Here is a 15,609-nt window from a genome sequence, read left to right as displayed (position 1 = left end):
TAAATGCTACCTCGCTAACGCGGGAAATGGCGAATAGTTAAAAAAAAAAAAAAAAAGTGTATTAAGACTTTAACATTGAGCTGTACAAACCAAGAACCAACGTCCACCTCTTGTATATGTATGTATACGTGCATATATGAGCGTTTGTGTATATATATGTTTCCTGGCACTACCTCACTGACATGGGAAACAGTGATTTTGTATAATGAATGAATATATATATTTCTTTCTTTTTCTTTCATACTATTCGCCATTTCCCGCGTTAGCAAGGTAGCGTTAAGAACAGAGGACTGGGCCTCTGAGGGAATATCCTCACCTGGCCTCGTTCTCTGTTCCTTCTTTTGGAAAATTAAAAAAAAACGAGAGGGGAGGATTTCCAGCCCCCCACTCCCTCCCCTTTTAGTCGCCTTCTACGACACGCAGGGAATATGTGGGAAGTATATATATATATATATATATATATATATATATATATATATATATATAGAAGTGGTAGAGGATGTGTGGATCAGGTGTTTGCTTTGAAGAATGTATGTGAGAAATACTTAGAAAAGCAAATGGATTTGTATGTAGCATTTATGGATCTGGAGAAGGCATATGATAGAGTTGATAGAGATGCTCTGTGGAAGGTATTAAGAATATATGGTGTGGGAGGAAAGTTGTTAGAAGCAGTGAAAAGTTTTTATCGAGGATGTAAGGCATGTGTACGTGTAGGAAGAGAGGAAAGTGATTGGTTCTCAGTGAATGAAGGTTTGCGGCAGGGGTGTGTGATGTCTCCATGGTTGTTTAATTTGTTTATGGATGGGGTTGTTAGGGAGGTAAATGCAAGAGTTTTGGAAAGAGGGGCAAGTATGAAGTCTGTTGGGGATGAGAGAGCTTGGGAAGTGAGTCAGTTGTTGTTTGCTGATGATACAGCGCTGGTGGCTGATTCATGTGAGAAACTGCAGAAGCTGGTGACTGAGTTTGGAAAAGTGTGTGGAAGAAGAAAGTTAAGAGTAAATGTGAATAAGAGCAAGGTTATTAGGTACAGTAGGGTTGAGGGTCAAGTCAATTGGGAGGTGAGTTTGAATGGAGAAAAACTGGAGGAAGTGAAGTGTTTTAGATATCTGGGAGTGGATCTGGCAGCGGATGGAACCATGGAAGCGGAAGTGGATCATAGGGTGGGGGAGGGGGCGAAAATCCTGGGGGCCTTGAAGAATGTGTGGAAGTCAAGAACATTATCTCGGAAAGCAAAAATGGGTATGTTTGAAGGAATAGTGGTTCCAACAATGTTGTATGGTTGCGAGGCGTGGGCTATGGATAGAGTTGTGCGCAGGAGGATGGATGTGCTGGAAATGAGATGTTTGAGGACAATGTGTGGTGTGAGGTGGTTTGATCGAGTGAGTAACGTAAGGGTAAGAGAGATGTGTGGAAATAAAAAGAGCGTGGTTGAGAGAGCAGAAGAGGGTGTTTTGAAGTGGTTTGGGCACATGGAGAGGATGAGTGAGGAAAGATTGACCAAGAGGATATATGTGTCGGAGGTGGAGGGAACAAGGAGAAGAGGGAGACCAAATTGGAGGTGGAAAGATGGAGTGAAAAAGATTTTGTGTGATCGGGGCCAGAACATGCAGGAGGGTGAAAGGAGGGCAAGAAATAGAGTGAATTGGAGCGATGTGGTATACAGGGGTTGACGTGCTGTCAGTGGATTGAAGCAAGGCATGTGAAGCGTCTGGGGTAAACCATGGAAAGCTGTGTAGGTATGTATATTTGCGTGTGTGGACGTGTGTATGTACATGTGTATGGGGGGGGGGGTTGGGCCATTTCTTTCGTCTGTTTCCTTGCGCTACCTCGCAAACGCGGGAGACAGCGACAAAGTATAAAAAAAAAAAAAAAAAAATATATATATATATATATATATATATATATATATATATATATATATATATATATATTATTTTTTTATTATTTATTTGCTTTGTCACTGTCTCCCGCGTTTGCGAGGTAGCACAAGGAAACAGACGAAAGAAATGGCCCAACCCACCCCCATACAAAATGTATACACACACACGTCCACACACGCAAATATACATACTTATACATCTAAATGTACACATATATATACATACACAGACACATACATATATACCCATGCACACAATTCACACTGTCTGCCCCCATTCACTCCCATCGCCACCTCGCCACACATGGAATACCTTCCCCCTCCCCCCTCATGTGTGCGATGTAGCACTAGGAAAAGACAACAAAGGCCCCATTCGTTCACACTCAGTCTCTAGCTGTCATGCAATAATGCCCGAAACCACAGCTCCCTTTCCACATCCAGGCCCCACACAACTTTCCATGGTTTACCCCAGACGCTTCACATGCCCTGATTCAATCCACTGACAGCACGTCAACCCCGGTATACCACATCGATCCAATTCACTCTATTCCTTGCCCTTCTTTCACCCTCCTGCATGTTCAGGCCCCGATCACTCAAAATCTTTTTCACTCCATCTTTCCACCTCCAATTTTGTCTCCCACTTCTCCTCGTTCCCTCCACCTCCGACACATATATCCTCTAGGTCAATCTTTCCTCACTCATTCTCTCCATGTGCCCAAACCATTTCAAAACACCCTCTTCTGCTCTCTCAACCACGCTCTTTTTATTTCCACTAATCTCTCTTACCCTTACATTACTTACTCGATCAAACCACCTCACACCACACATTGTCCTCAAACATCTCATTTCCAGCACATCCACCCTCCTACACAGAACTCTATCCATAGCCCACACCTCGCAACCATACAACATTGTTGGAACCACTATTCCTTCAAACATACCCATTTTTGCTTTCCAAGATAATGTTCTCGACTTCCACACATTCTTCAAGGCTCCCAGGATTTTCGCCCCCTCCCCCACCGTATGATTCACTTCCGCTTCCATGGTTCCATCCGCTGCCAGATCCACTCCCAGATATCTAAAACACTTTACTTCCTTCAGTTTTTCTCCATTCAAACTTACCTCCCAATTGACTTGACCCTCAACCCTACTGTACCTAATAATCTTGCTCTTATTCACATTTACTCTTAACTTTCTTCTTTCATATATATATATATATATATATATATATATATATATATATAAAAACCCCTGGGGATTGGGGAGAAAGAGTACTTCCCACGCATTCCTCATATGTCATAGAAGGCGACTAAAGGGGATGGGAGTGGGGTGGCTAGAAACCCTCTCCTCCTTGTATTTTAACTTTCTAAAAGGGAAACAGAAGAAGGATTCACTCGGGGAGTGCTCTTCCTCCTCGAAGGCTCAGATTGGGGTGTCTAAATGTGTGTGGATATAACCAAGATGAGAAAAAAGGAGAGACAGGTAGTATATTTGAGGAAAGGAACCTGGATGTTTTGGCTCTGAGTGAATTGAAGCTCAAGGGTAAAGGGGAAGAGTGGTTTGGGAATGTCTTGGTAGTAAAGTCAGGGGTTAGTGAGAGGACAAGAGCAAGGGAAGGAGTAGCACTACTCCTGAAACAGGAGTGGTGGGAGTATGTGATAGAGTGTAAGAATGTAAACTCTGGATTGATATGGGTAAAACTGAAAGTGGATGGAGAGAAATGGGTGATTATTGGTGCATATGCACCTGGGCATGAGAAGAAAGATCATGAGAGGCAAGTGTTTTGGGAGCAGCTGAATGAGTGTGTTAGTAGTTTTGATGCATGAGACCAGGTTATATTGAGGGTGATTTGAATGCAAAGGTGAGTAATGTGGCAGTTGAGGGAATAATTGGTGTACATGGGGTGCCAGTGTTTTAAATGGAAATGGTGAAGAGCTTGTAGATTTATGTGCTGAAAAAGGACTGGTGATTGGGAATTGAGATTCTACAGTTTATCTTCAATGGGAGTCTGCTACTTTTATGATCAAATATGAATTATTTCCTTGAAGAAGAGGCTTACAGGAGAGATTTAGTGTTCTGTAGCTTTAACTTCTGCTTTTCTAACTTTTTCATTTTTTGCTGTCTTTTCGTCTTTATCTCTTTTTTTTTTAATTTGCATTCCTGTAAACATAGTATTATTCAAATGCATACAGCCTCACAGATGATTTAAACATATCAGTTTTTGCATTCCTGTAAACATAGTATTATTCAAATGCATACAGCCTCACAGAGGATTTAGACATATCAATTCATGTTCTGGGCAAAAAGTTAAATAGAGTCATCTGCACTATTAGAGCTTGTCATGGTTATTCACTTTGCTCATTCTGTTGAATGTAGTTAAAACTTATCTCCATTTACCCTGGAAATTATCTCTGCTTTTCCTTTTAACCTTCATACATATGGCATATCTTCACATTGAATTTCGTAAATCCATCCCTAGTTCTCTAGATATGTATTGCAATATTCTTTGTGCAGTTATACATGCCATGGAATATATTTTGATTATGTTTAAACTGATGATTATTTCATCATAACCCCCCCCGACTGGCTTTTTTCAGATATAAACAGTAAGGATCTAGATGATGTCAAGCCACCTCAATTGATGCCTGATATTATGAGAAAGTCTTTCACATGCCCTGTTTGCTGCCAAAAGTTTTCTAGGAGGTCTGCCCTTGCACTGCATATGAAGACACATCTTGGTAAGACTGTAATATCTTGTGCCTGTTATGGTCATGGCTTCTCCCTTCACTTTTATCTGTAGTAACGCATCTCTTATCATCATGCTCTTTCAACTTATTTGAGGTTGACAGTGAGCTGAGGATACATCATTGAATTGAATCTGTCATCCACATTTTGATTTGGACAACATTTAATATATATGTTGAGAATGGTGTTTTTGTTTCTGTGTTTTGGGCTGTCTGCTTGTGTAAAAAGTGGAGATAAGGATGTAGTGAAGATAAGGGTTGCAGTGATAGTAAAGCTTACCTTGAAGATGAGGGTGTAGTGAAAACAAGGATGGAGTGAAAGTGAACTTTGACGTGACCCTTAAGGATGATGCAGTGAAGATGAGGGATGACTGAAGATAAAAGCACTGGGAAAAGAAGTATGTAATGAAAGTATGGGTTTAGTGAAGATGATGGTTCATTTTAAGATCAGAATATAATGAAAATTGGTGTGATGACGGTGTATTGATGTTTTATTTTAAGATCAGAGCGTAATGAAAATGAGATTGGTGTGATGACAGTTGTGTAGTGAAGATGAAGGTGTATTAGATATGGCCTTAAACTTCATGCTGAAAATGATCCATGCCAGGTTCAAGGCTGGCCAAAGATGGAAAAGTTGCAAGATCAGACGGTCTTGATCACCTTGTGTTAAATGATGCTTAAAATCACCTTAAAGTCCTTCATGTCAGGAGTACTGTTCTTACACTCTGTCTCTTTAAGGCTGATCCACAAGACTAGACATTATCTTTTCCTTACATGCAACATATATTTTTCTACCTATAATCTTCATACATGTTTTCTTACCCTCCTTTGTAGTGCAGGTTTTAGACCATAATTATTCTTTTTCTCCCCTTTGCCCTTCCTTTTTATTCAAGGCCTGGCCTTGATTATGATATATTCTATGACTGAATTCCTAATCATGTAAATGATAAATATAAATGACTCCACCATCACCACAAAAAATTAAGATTGGTAAATTACAATACTGGTACATTGTTTCATGTCCAGTATGCTCAGCAAGAAACAGCCCTCCTGTAGTCTTAGTGTTACATTCTCAGAAAGCTTGTTTATGGAGGCACTTTAAAGGTATTACCTATCCTTGCAGGACAAAACTTCAGCAGTATTGAGAAAATTTGGTTATCTCAAAGGTTGTTTTATCTTTAAATGTTTCCCAATTTTGTATAGCCCTGTGATATTCCAGATGATTAGATATGCTCAGGCAAAATCTGTTCCCATGTCTTGTTTACACATGTGCCACACACATTGCCTAAAGGTTAGGATTTTTATGGAATTTACTCATTTTAGTGATTTTTTATAGTGGTAACTTGATCTTTATTCATGGCACTGTAGCTCTCTTTTTGTTGGACTTAGTCTTGTGAGCCTTTGTAATTGTTTTCTTAACCTGAATCTTTATATATCTCTTGATAGATTGCTTGTCAGCAAACCATAAAGTTAGTTTTTAGGACAATTGATAAAGGGTTGTTTTGTGTTCCATGTTTTCTGGCATCCCATCAGGTAATGAGAATTTGTGATGGTCATATATTACGTTGAAATGTACTTTTAGTGATGAAAAATTGTTTTCTGTCTCATATGTGACATAATTACTCCCTCCCTTTCTCCCCTCTTCTTTTGTGTTTATTAGTCAGTTGCACAAATTGTAGTTGGACTGAATTGTTGAATTGCACAGACTAGAGTTGTATTTTATTTTTAGCACCTTTTACGGGCATGTAGTTGGCATTTGCACAGTTTGGTATATTCAGAAGTAGGGGCTGGGTAATTGTTCATATAACAGATTACATTTGAGAACCATTTTACCATACTTGTTTTCATTACAGGTCCTCATCATAGGCACAAATGAACGCTAATTTATACTCATATATCACTTAAGAAAAGCAGTGCTAATGTTTCCAAGTAGGTTTTTATGCTAAACAAGATTTTCTTTTTCTTAGGATATGGTGTATCTGTATCCTATGGCATTATTTTTTATTTTTTTTTGAACAGATGAACTTGGAGGAAAATGCAACGAGTGTGGAAAGTCATTTGCCAACAAACAAGCACTGTCTCGACATTTGTCTTCCCACTCCTCTGTGCGCCAGTTTGTGTGTCAGCTTTGCAAAAAAGATTTTAAGCTTCTAAATCATGCAAGGGCCCATCTTCAGACACACACCACAATGAAGACTATACCTTGCAGACATTGTGGTAATTTATTTAAGACTAAAGTAAGTACAGTGAGGATACAGAGAAATTACTTGAAAGGTGCATTAGTTTAACTTAGGAAAAGACAATCAACATCTTCTTTCTTTTTCACTTCTTGTTTTATTTGCCTCATATATTGGAAGGAAGAATAGAAATAGTATTAGGTGTCAGGGATTAGATTGTCCTTGCCCTTTTGCCAGCCTGTGGCATCATCTATCTTCTGGATACCTTCCACCACACTTTCCATGATCATCACTTTAGTTCCCCAGTCTCAGCCCTCACAGCATGTTTAGTTACAGTACATTTAGCAACCAAAATGTTGATTCTTTTAATGTTTTTTCTTCTGACATCAGTGTGTCTGCTTCATCTTCACAGTAGATTTCTGTAGCTTCTCTTTGGCTTCCGATTACTTCATTTTGACAAAATCTGTTCCTTTTTGTTCATCACTAATTACAGCAGTTACTCCTCAGACTGATTCTATAATCATCAACAGGGAAGTTTTTCACTCAGCCAGTAATTAGATTTCTTTGTGTAGGTGTATGACTTGAAGTAACCACTATCATCCAATAGAATTATATTTGACTTCAAGAGGGGAGGCATATTGGTTTTGATCAATAGACTATTTCCGTAAAGTTCCACTCTAAGTGGAAAGCCACCTTCGAAAAGGTTATATCATCATCTTTGGACAAAAAGGACCACATTCCTGTCAAGAAACTTCTTACTTTAGATTAGTAAGAAGCCTTGAAGCTGCAGGAGCCCTGTAAGAGAGATTCTGTGCCTGTATAACTAAATTATATATATTTTTTCTTTCATTCTTGTTTGCTATTTCTTGCACAGTGAGGTAATGCCAGGAACAAGTAAAGAAAAGGCCATATTTGAATATAGTCATTCTCCAGCTGTCATATGTAATGCAGAGAAACCACAGCCCCCTATCCACAATCAGGCCCCACAGACCTCTTTGTGGTTTCTCGCAGCTACTTCCTATGTCCTGGTTCACGTCACTCAGACTCACTCTATCTAATGCATGCTTTTCACTTTCTTGCATTTTCAGGCCCTAAGCACCCAAAACTTTTTTCACTCCAACCTTTCATCATCTGTTTGGTCGCCCCCTTCATCTCACCTCCTGCACTTCTGAAACTTATATTCTCTTTGTCATCCTCTCTTCACTCCTTCTGTCCATACGTCCAAATCACGCACCCCTCTTCAGCTCTCTCAATCATACTCTTATTACCATACTTCTTTCCTACCCTATCATTACTTACTTGATCATCCATCTTCACACCAATTTTGTCCTCAAACATTTCATTTCCAACGCTTCCACCCTTTTCCATACATTCTCATTTATAGCCCATGCCTAGCATCCAAACAGTATTGTTAGGACTACTGTACAATCAAACATACCCATTTTTGCCCTTCCAGTTAACGTCCTTCCTTTCCATGTATTGTCTGTCATTGCTTCCAGAACCTTTCCCCTCACCCACCCTTGGGCTTACCTCTGTTCCATTGTTCCATTCGCTACCCTGTCCAGTCCTAGGGATCTAAAACACTTCACTTCCTCCTATTTTTCCCCATTCAAACTTGCATTCCAACCTACTTGTCTCTCAGGTCTGCTAAACCTAGTATCCTTTCTTTCATTTACATATACTCTCAAGTTTCTCCTTTCTCGCTCTCCTTAACTAAGAAACCAACTGGTGCAGTTTCTCTCTCGTGTCATCAGCAACAGCTGACTCATTACTTAGGCCTCCTTGCCCCTTACAGAAGCATACCTGCCCTTCTTTCCAAGACCATTGCATTCACCTCCCTTACTATTCCACCCATAAACAAATGAAACTTTCATGGTGACATTACACACTCCTGCTGCAGGCTCACCTTTATCTGGAACCACTAATCCTCCTCTCACCTACTTGCACACATGCCTTACTCTCTTGATACAAACTTATCACTGCTTCTCATAGCTTTCCTCATACACCATATATTTATTACACTTTTTACAAAGTGTCTCTGTCAACCTTATCATATGCTTTCTGCAGATCCATAAATGCTAAATACAAATCCTTCTGTTTCTCCAAGTATTACTCATATTTTTCCAAACAAACACATGATCCTTGTATCCTTTTCCTCTCCTGGGTCCAAATTGTTCTTCTGCAATCTTATGCTCTGTGTTTGCCACCACCTGAATCATCACTCTTTTATATAACCTACCAGGAGTGCTCAACAAACTTTGTTTTTCATACATGTTCACCATTGCTTGTGCCAGCAAGGTAGTGCCAGAAACAGTTGAAAAAATGGCTTCATTTATTTATATCCACTCTCAGGCTTTCATATATGCTGTACTGAAACCAGAGGCTCCTGTCCATAATCAGGCTTCCAGACCTTTCTATGGTTCCCATGGTCGCTTCAAATGCCCCGGTTGACACACTCCGCATATGTACCTCTAATGTGAACACTCACCTTTGTCCACCTTGCTTTTATACAGCGGTACTGTGCATGCATTCTACCAATCCAGGCACCACTCAGTGATCCATATATACATTGAAAGCCCAAACTAACCAATTGATCCATATATACGTATGAAAGTACTATCTAACCAGTCAACAACATAGTCACCCCTTTTTTAAAAAATTCAGCTGCATTACCACCTGTTCCAACTGCCTTACAACATTTCATCTCATGCAAGGCTTTCACCACCTCTTCTGTCTTTACCAGACCACTTACCATAACTCTCTCACTTGATATACCTTCCTGAATCAAACACCTGATATGTGCCTACCTGTCATCAAACTTAAACATTTCTTCAAAATACTCACTCCATATCCTTTTCATGTCATCATTTCTTGTTCCCACTTCCCCATTTGTCTCCTTCTTCTATGTTCCCTTATGTTCTCTTGTTTTTCTCACATACAAATTTGTTGATACTCACTCATCCTAACTCATTTGCTCTCTTTTTCATCCTCTGCACCTTCCTCTTGACCTGCTGCTTTCTCTTGTGCAGCTGAGTGGAATACAGTTCAAGGGTGAGGTGGGGAAGAATGGTTTAGGAATGTAAAGTCACTGATTAGTGTGAAGCTGAGAGCCAAGGAAGGGATAGTATAGCACTACTGCTGATGCATGAGATTTGGGAATATATGAAACAGTGTAAGGAAGTGAGCTTCAGATTGAAATGGGGAAAAATGAAAGAGATGGTTGACTGTTAGAATTTATGCATCTGGCCACAAGAAGGAAGATAAAGAGAGGTGGATGTTTTGGGAACAGCTGAGTGAGTGTTTTGGCGCTTTTGATGCAAGAGACTGAGTACTGGCGATAGAAGATTTAAATGTGAAAGTATGTAGTGTAGCAGTTGAGTATAAACCTGGGGGCATGGGGCATTCATTTTGTGGAGTTTTGTGATGTGATTAGGAATACCTGGTTTAAGAAGAGGGACTTACATTATTATATGTGGATAAGTAGGAAAGATGGTATGCAAGCATGACTTTGATGGATTCTGTCATGGTGATACTTATCAGTGTTTGAGTGGACTGGGATTGACAAAGTACTTATGCAAAAAAAAGTAATAGTAATAAGCAAGATTCAAGTAGGTGTATGGTGCTTATAAGATGGTAGGCCTAGCCTAGTGGTCCTGTTTTGATGAGACAAAGTAGGCAAGCTTAAGAGCAGTGGTGACAGTGTTCTTGGCATCATGTGCTGTCCATTGTTCTCCTTACTGCCTCTGAAACCCCTCTCTGAGTTACTTATTTCTTTACCTTTCACATAATATTCTTCTTCAGTCCTCGCCAGCTAATACATCTGATAATGAGTATTCCTACACACCACTTAGACATCCATCAATTTTTGTCCAGCATTCATTGGGTTAGTGTGTACAGGACTCGAGGGGTCAGCAGACATGCATATTTAGTGGTGACTGTAGGGGTACTGAGGAGAGCAAAATTTTCCTGTCTCTGTCAGGTTACAGAAGTAGCTATATATTACTATGTTAACACAATTCAGTTTGAAGCTTAACAGAGGTATGAAAAATGATAACAGCATTTGATGTTGACTGCTTCCCCCCTGATAGAATATCATTTGATCTTGTTTCCTATTTAAGGATTAATATTGTAGAACAATCATGCATACTATTTCTGTATTGTATCGCAGTCTTTGATTTTGCTTTTTAGTCTACTAATTAGCACCTTAGTTCACTGTACATGCACAGTATCTGATGATGTCATATGTTATTCTTGAAACTTTTTGTAACAAAAATTTTTTTCTTTATGTTATTATAGTCTCTTGCATAATACCAGTATTATGCTTGTGTTATATTTTTCCACAGAGTGCTAGAAACATGCATGAGCGTACTCATGATAATGTCCGAGCCTTTGTGTGCATAGAATGTCGCAAAGCATTTGTTACCAAAGCTTCCCTTATACGTCACCTAAGAATTCACTCTGGTGAAGCACCATTCCATTGTCGATTTTGTGGCCATGGTTTCAAAGAACATGGCACTTTAAGCAGACATCTAAAACACAAAAGTAAGTAACAAGAATTATCTCTATTGTTTATTTATATAAGTGTCTTCTTATGTTGAACCTACTTCTGTAAGTAAATGTGCTGAGAGGAGCAGCTGGAGGGATGTCTGATCACTATCTTGTGGAGGTGAAGGTGAAGATGAAGAAGAGAGAATGTTTGGGAGAAGAGAGAGGTGAAAGCAAGTGAGTTTGGAAAGGAGACATGTGTGAGGAAGTACCAGGAGAGATTGAGTGTAAAATGGCAAAAGGTAAAAGGAAATGATGTGAGAAGAGTGGATGAGGAATGGGATGTATTCAGGGAAGCAGTGATGGCTTGCATAAAAGATGCATGTGGCATGAGAAAGGTGGGAGGTTGTTAGGGAAAGAGAAAAGAGAGGTGTTTGGACGATACTTGCAAGGAAGTTCAAATGGCTGGAGATGTATAAAAGAAAGCAGCAGGAGGTCAAGAGAAAGGTGCAAAGGTTGAAAAAGAGGGCAAATGAGAGTTGGGGTGAGAGTATCATTAAATTTTAGGGAGGATAAAAAGATGTTTTGGAAGGAGGTAAATAACATGCATAAGACAAGAGAACAAATGGGAACATTGGTGAAGGGGGCAAGTGGGGAGGCATTAACAGGTAGTGATGAAGTGAGAAGATGGAGTGAGTATTTTGAAGGTTTGTTGAATGTGTTTGATGATAGAGTGACAGATGTAGGGTGTTTTGGCTGGGGTGGTGTACAGGGAGACTGGTTTGGTAAAGATATTAGGTAGTGAAATCTTTGTGGAAGGTGAAATCTGACCAGGCAGCAGGTTTGGATGGTATTGCAGTGGAATTTATTAAAAAGGGAGGGTGACTGTGTTGTTGATTGGTTGGTAAAGATATTCAGCGTATGTGTGGATCATGGTGAAGTGCCTGAGGACTGGCAGAATGCGTGCATAGTGCCGTTGTTCAAAGGCAGAGGGGATAAAGGTGAGTGTTCAGACTACAGAGGCATAAGTTTAATGAGTATTCCTGGGAAATTGGATGGGAAGGTATTGATTGAGAGGGTGAAGGCATGTACACAGCATCAGATTGGGGAAGAGCAGTGTGGTTTCAAAAGTGGTAGAGGATGTGTGGATCTGGTGTTTGCTTTGAAGAGTGTGTGTGAGAAATACCTAGAAAACAAATGGATTTTCATTTAGCATTTAAGGATCTGGAGAAGGCATATGATAGGGTTGATAGTGATGCTTTTTGGAAGGTCTTAAGAGTATATGATGTGGGAGGTAAGTTGCTAAAAGTAGTGAAAAGTTTTTACCAAGGATGTAAGGCATGTGTACAAGTAGGAAGAGAGGAGAGTGATTGGTTCCCAGTGAAGGTCAGTCTGCTGCAGGAGTGTGTGATGTCCCCATGGTTGTTTAATTTGTTTATGGATGGGGTGGTTAGGGAGGTAAATGCAAAAGTTTTGGAGACTGGGGCAAATATGCAGTCCGTTGGGGATGAGAGGGCCTGGGAAGCAAGTCAGTTGTTCGCCGATGATACAGCTCTAGTGGCTGATTAGGGTGAGAAACTGCAAAGGTTGGTGACTGAGTTTGGAAAAGTGTGTGAAAGGAGAAAGTTGAGAGTAAATGTGAATAAGAGCTTTAGGTACTGTAGGGTTGAGGGACAAGTTGATTGGGATGTAAGTTTGAATGGAGAAAAAATGGAGGAAGTGAAGTGTTTAAGATATCTGGGAGTGGACTTAGCAGCGGATGGAACCATGGAAGTGGAAATGAGTCACAGGATGGGGGAGGGGGTGAAGGCTTTTAGCAGCGATGGAACCGTGGAAGCGGAAATGAGTCAGGGTGAGGGAGGGGGTGAAGGTTTAGGGAGTAATGAAGAATGTGTGGAAGGAGAGGAGATTATCTCGAAGAGCAAAAATGAGTACGTTTGAAGGAATAGTGGTTCCAAGAGTGTTATATGGTCGCAAGGCATGGGTTATAGATAGGGTTGTACGGAGGAGAGTGGTTGTGTCAGAAATGAAATGTTTGAGGACAATATGTGGTATGAGGTAGTTTGATTGAGTAAGTAATCAAAGGGTAAGAGAGATGTGTGGGAATGAAAAGAGTGTGGCTGAGAGAGCATAAGAGGGTGTGTTGTAATGGTTTGATCATATATATATATAGAGAGAGAGAGAGTGAGGAAAGATTGACAAGAGGATATATGTGTCAGAGGTGGAGGGAACGAGGAGAAGTGGGAGACCAAATTAGAGGTGGAAGGATGGAGTGAAAAAGATTTTGAACGATTGAGGCCTGAAAATACAGGAGGGTAAAAGGCGTGCAAGGAATAGAGTGAATTGGAACAATGTGTTTATACCGGGGTCGACATGCTGTCAGTGGATTGAACCAGGCCATGTGAAGCATCTAGAGTAAACCATGGAAATGTCTGTGGGGCCTGGATTTGGAAAGGGTGCTGTGGTTTTGGTGCATTACACATGACAGCTAGAGACTGAGTGTGAACGAATGTGGCCTTTTTTGTCTTTTCCTGGCACTCCCTCACTGGTGGGGGAAGGTTGGGATGCTATTTCACGTGTGGCTGGGTGGCGAAGGGAATGGATGAAGGCTGCAAGTATGAATATGTATATGTGCGTGTAGGGGCCTTTATGTATATGCATGTGTACATGAGTGGGTTGGGCCATTCTTTCATCTGTTTCCTTGTGCTACCTCACCAAGGTGGGAGACTGCAACCAAGTATAATGATAAAAAAGAATATTTGTGTGTGTGTGTGTGTGTGTGTGACTTCCTGTTTTTACATTATGGGAAGGGACTTTACACTCATAGTGTCTGTCTCGTATTCTTTGTACCATCAAAAAGACAAATCTTTTTGAATTGCTAGTATTAACCTCCTAGCTTAGACCTTATCAGCCATCCACAAAACCAGAATTCTGTGAAACCCTCTTGACCAGCCTTTTTCTTAGCTTCTGATCATTGCCTTTGGTAACTCTGGCACTGTTCCACATGAAGAACTGTGTACTGTCAATATCGTCCTGTTGATTTAGGAATTTAAAGGCTGTTTTCAAATCACCCCTTTCTCTTCTCTCATCCATTGTAGACAGCTATGTAGCTCTCAACCTTTCATATATAGTTCACCTTTCTTAACACAAGTACCACCTTGGTTGCTCTGTTGTGGACCCTCTTAGTCTTTTTTTTTTTTTTTTTGTCGCTGTCTCCCGCGTTTGCGAGGTAGCGCAAGGAAACAGACGAAAGAAATGGCCCAACCCACCCCCATACACAATGTATATACATACACGTCCACACACGCAAATATACATACCTATACATCTCAATGTACACATATAGATACATACACAGACACATACATATATACCCGTGCACACAATTCACACTGTCTGCCTTTATTCATTCAAATCGCCACCTCGCCACACATGGAATACCATCCCCCTCCCCCCTCATGTGTGCGAGGTAGCACTAGGAAAAGACAACAAAGGCCCCTCTCATTCACACTCAGTCTCTAGCTGTCATGCAATAATGCCCGAAACCACAGCTCCCTTTCCACATCCAGGCCCCACACAACTTTCCATGGTTTACCCCAGACGCTTCACATGCCCTGATTTAATCCACTGACAGCACGTCAACCCCGATATACCACATCTATCCAATTCACTCTATTCCTTGCCCACCTTTCACCCTCCTGCATGTTCAGGCCCCGATCACACAAAATCTTTTTCACTCCATCTTTCCACCTCCAATTTGGTCTCCCACTTCTCCTCGTTCCCTCCACCTCCGACACATATATCCTCTTGGTCAATCTTTCCTCACTCATTCTCTCCATGTGCCCAAACCATTTCAAAACACCCTCTTCTGCTCTCTCAACCACGCTCTTTTTATTTCCACACATCTCTCCTACCCTTACAATACTTACTCGATCAAACCACCTCACACCACACATTGTCCTCAAACATCTCATTTCCAGCACATCCACCCTCCTGCGCACAACTCTATCCATAGCCCACGCCTCGCAACCATACAACATTGTTGGAACCACTATTCCTTCAAACATACCCATTTTTGCTTTCCGAGATAATGTTCTCGACTTCCACACATTCTTCAAGGCTCCCAGGATTTTCGCCCCCTCCCCCACCCTATGATTCACTTCCGCTTCCATGGTTCCATCCGCTGCCAGATCCACTCCCAGATATCTAAAACACTTTACTTCCTCCAGTTTTTCTCCATTCAAACTTACCTCCCAATTGACTTGACCCTCAACCCTACTGTACCTAATAACCTTGCTCTTATTCACATTTACTCTTAACTTTC

The 15,609-nt window shown here is 40.7% G+C and overlaps 1 protein-coding gene across 2 annotated transcripts in view; it reads left to right on the top strand.

Annotated features, from left to right (window-relative positions):
• Positions 1-15,609, top strand: part of LOC139746609 (uncharacterized) — a 52,107-nt gene that overhangs the window by 28,694 nt on the left and 7,804 nt on the right. For both annotated transcript variants that reach the window (XR_011712178.1, XM_071658017.1), the window contains exons 11-13: positions 4,477-4,617; positions 6,643-6,860; positions 11,144-11,342. Coding sequence is in view for 1 of the 2 variants with exons in the window: in XM_071658017.1 (XP_071514118.1) it covers positions 4,477-4,617; positions 6,643-6,860; positions 11,144-11,342 (558 nt within the window). In the remaining variant the exon portion in view is untranslated. The remainder of the gene's footprint in view (positions 1-4,476; positions 4,618-6,642; positions 6,861-11,143; positions 11,343-15,609) is intronic.

Source organism: Panulirus ornatus, chromosome 65 (genome assembly GCF_036320965.1).
Source record: "Panulirus ornatus isolate Po-2019 chromosome 65, ASM3632096v1, whole genome shotgun sequence".
Lineage (NCBI taxonomy): Eukaryota > Metazoa > Arthropoda > Malacostraca > Decapoda > Palinuridae > Panulirus > Panulirus ornatus.
The sequence above is the reverse complement of the archived record's forward strand: the minus strand, read 5'-3'. Positions and strand labels throughout refer to the sequence as shown.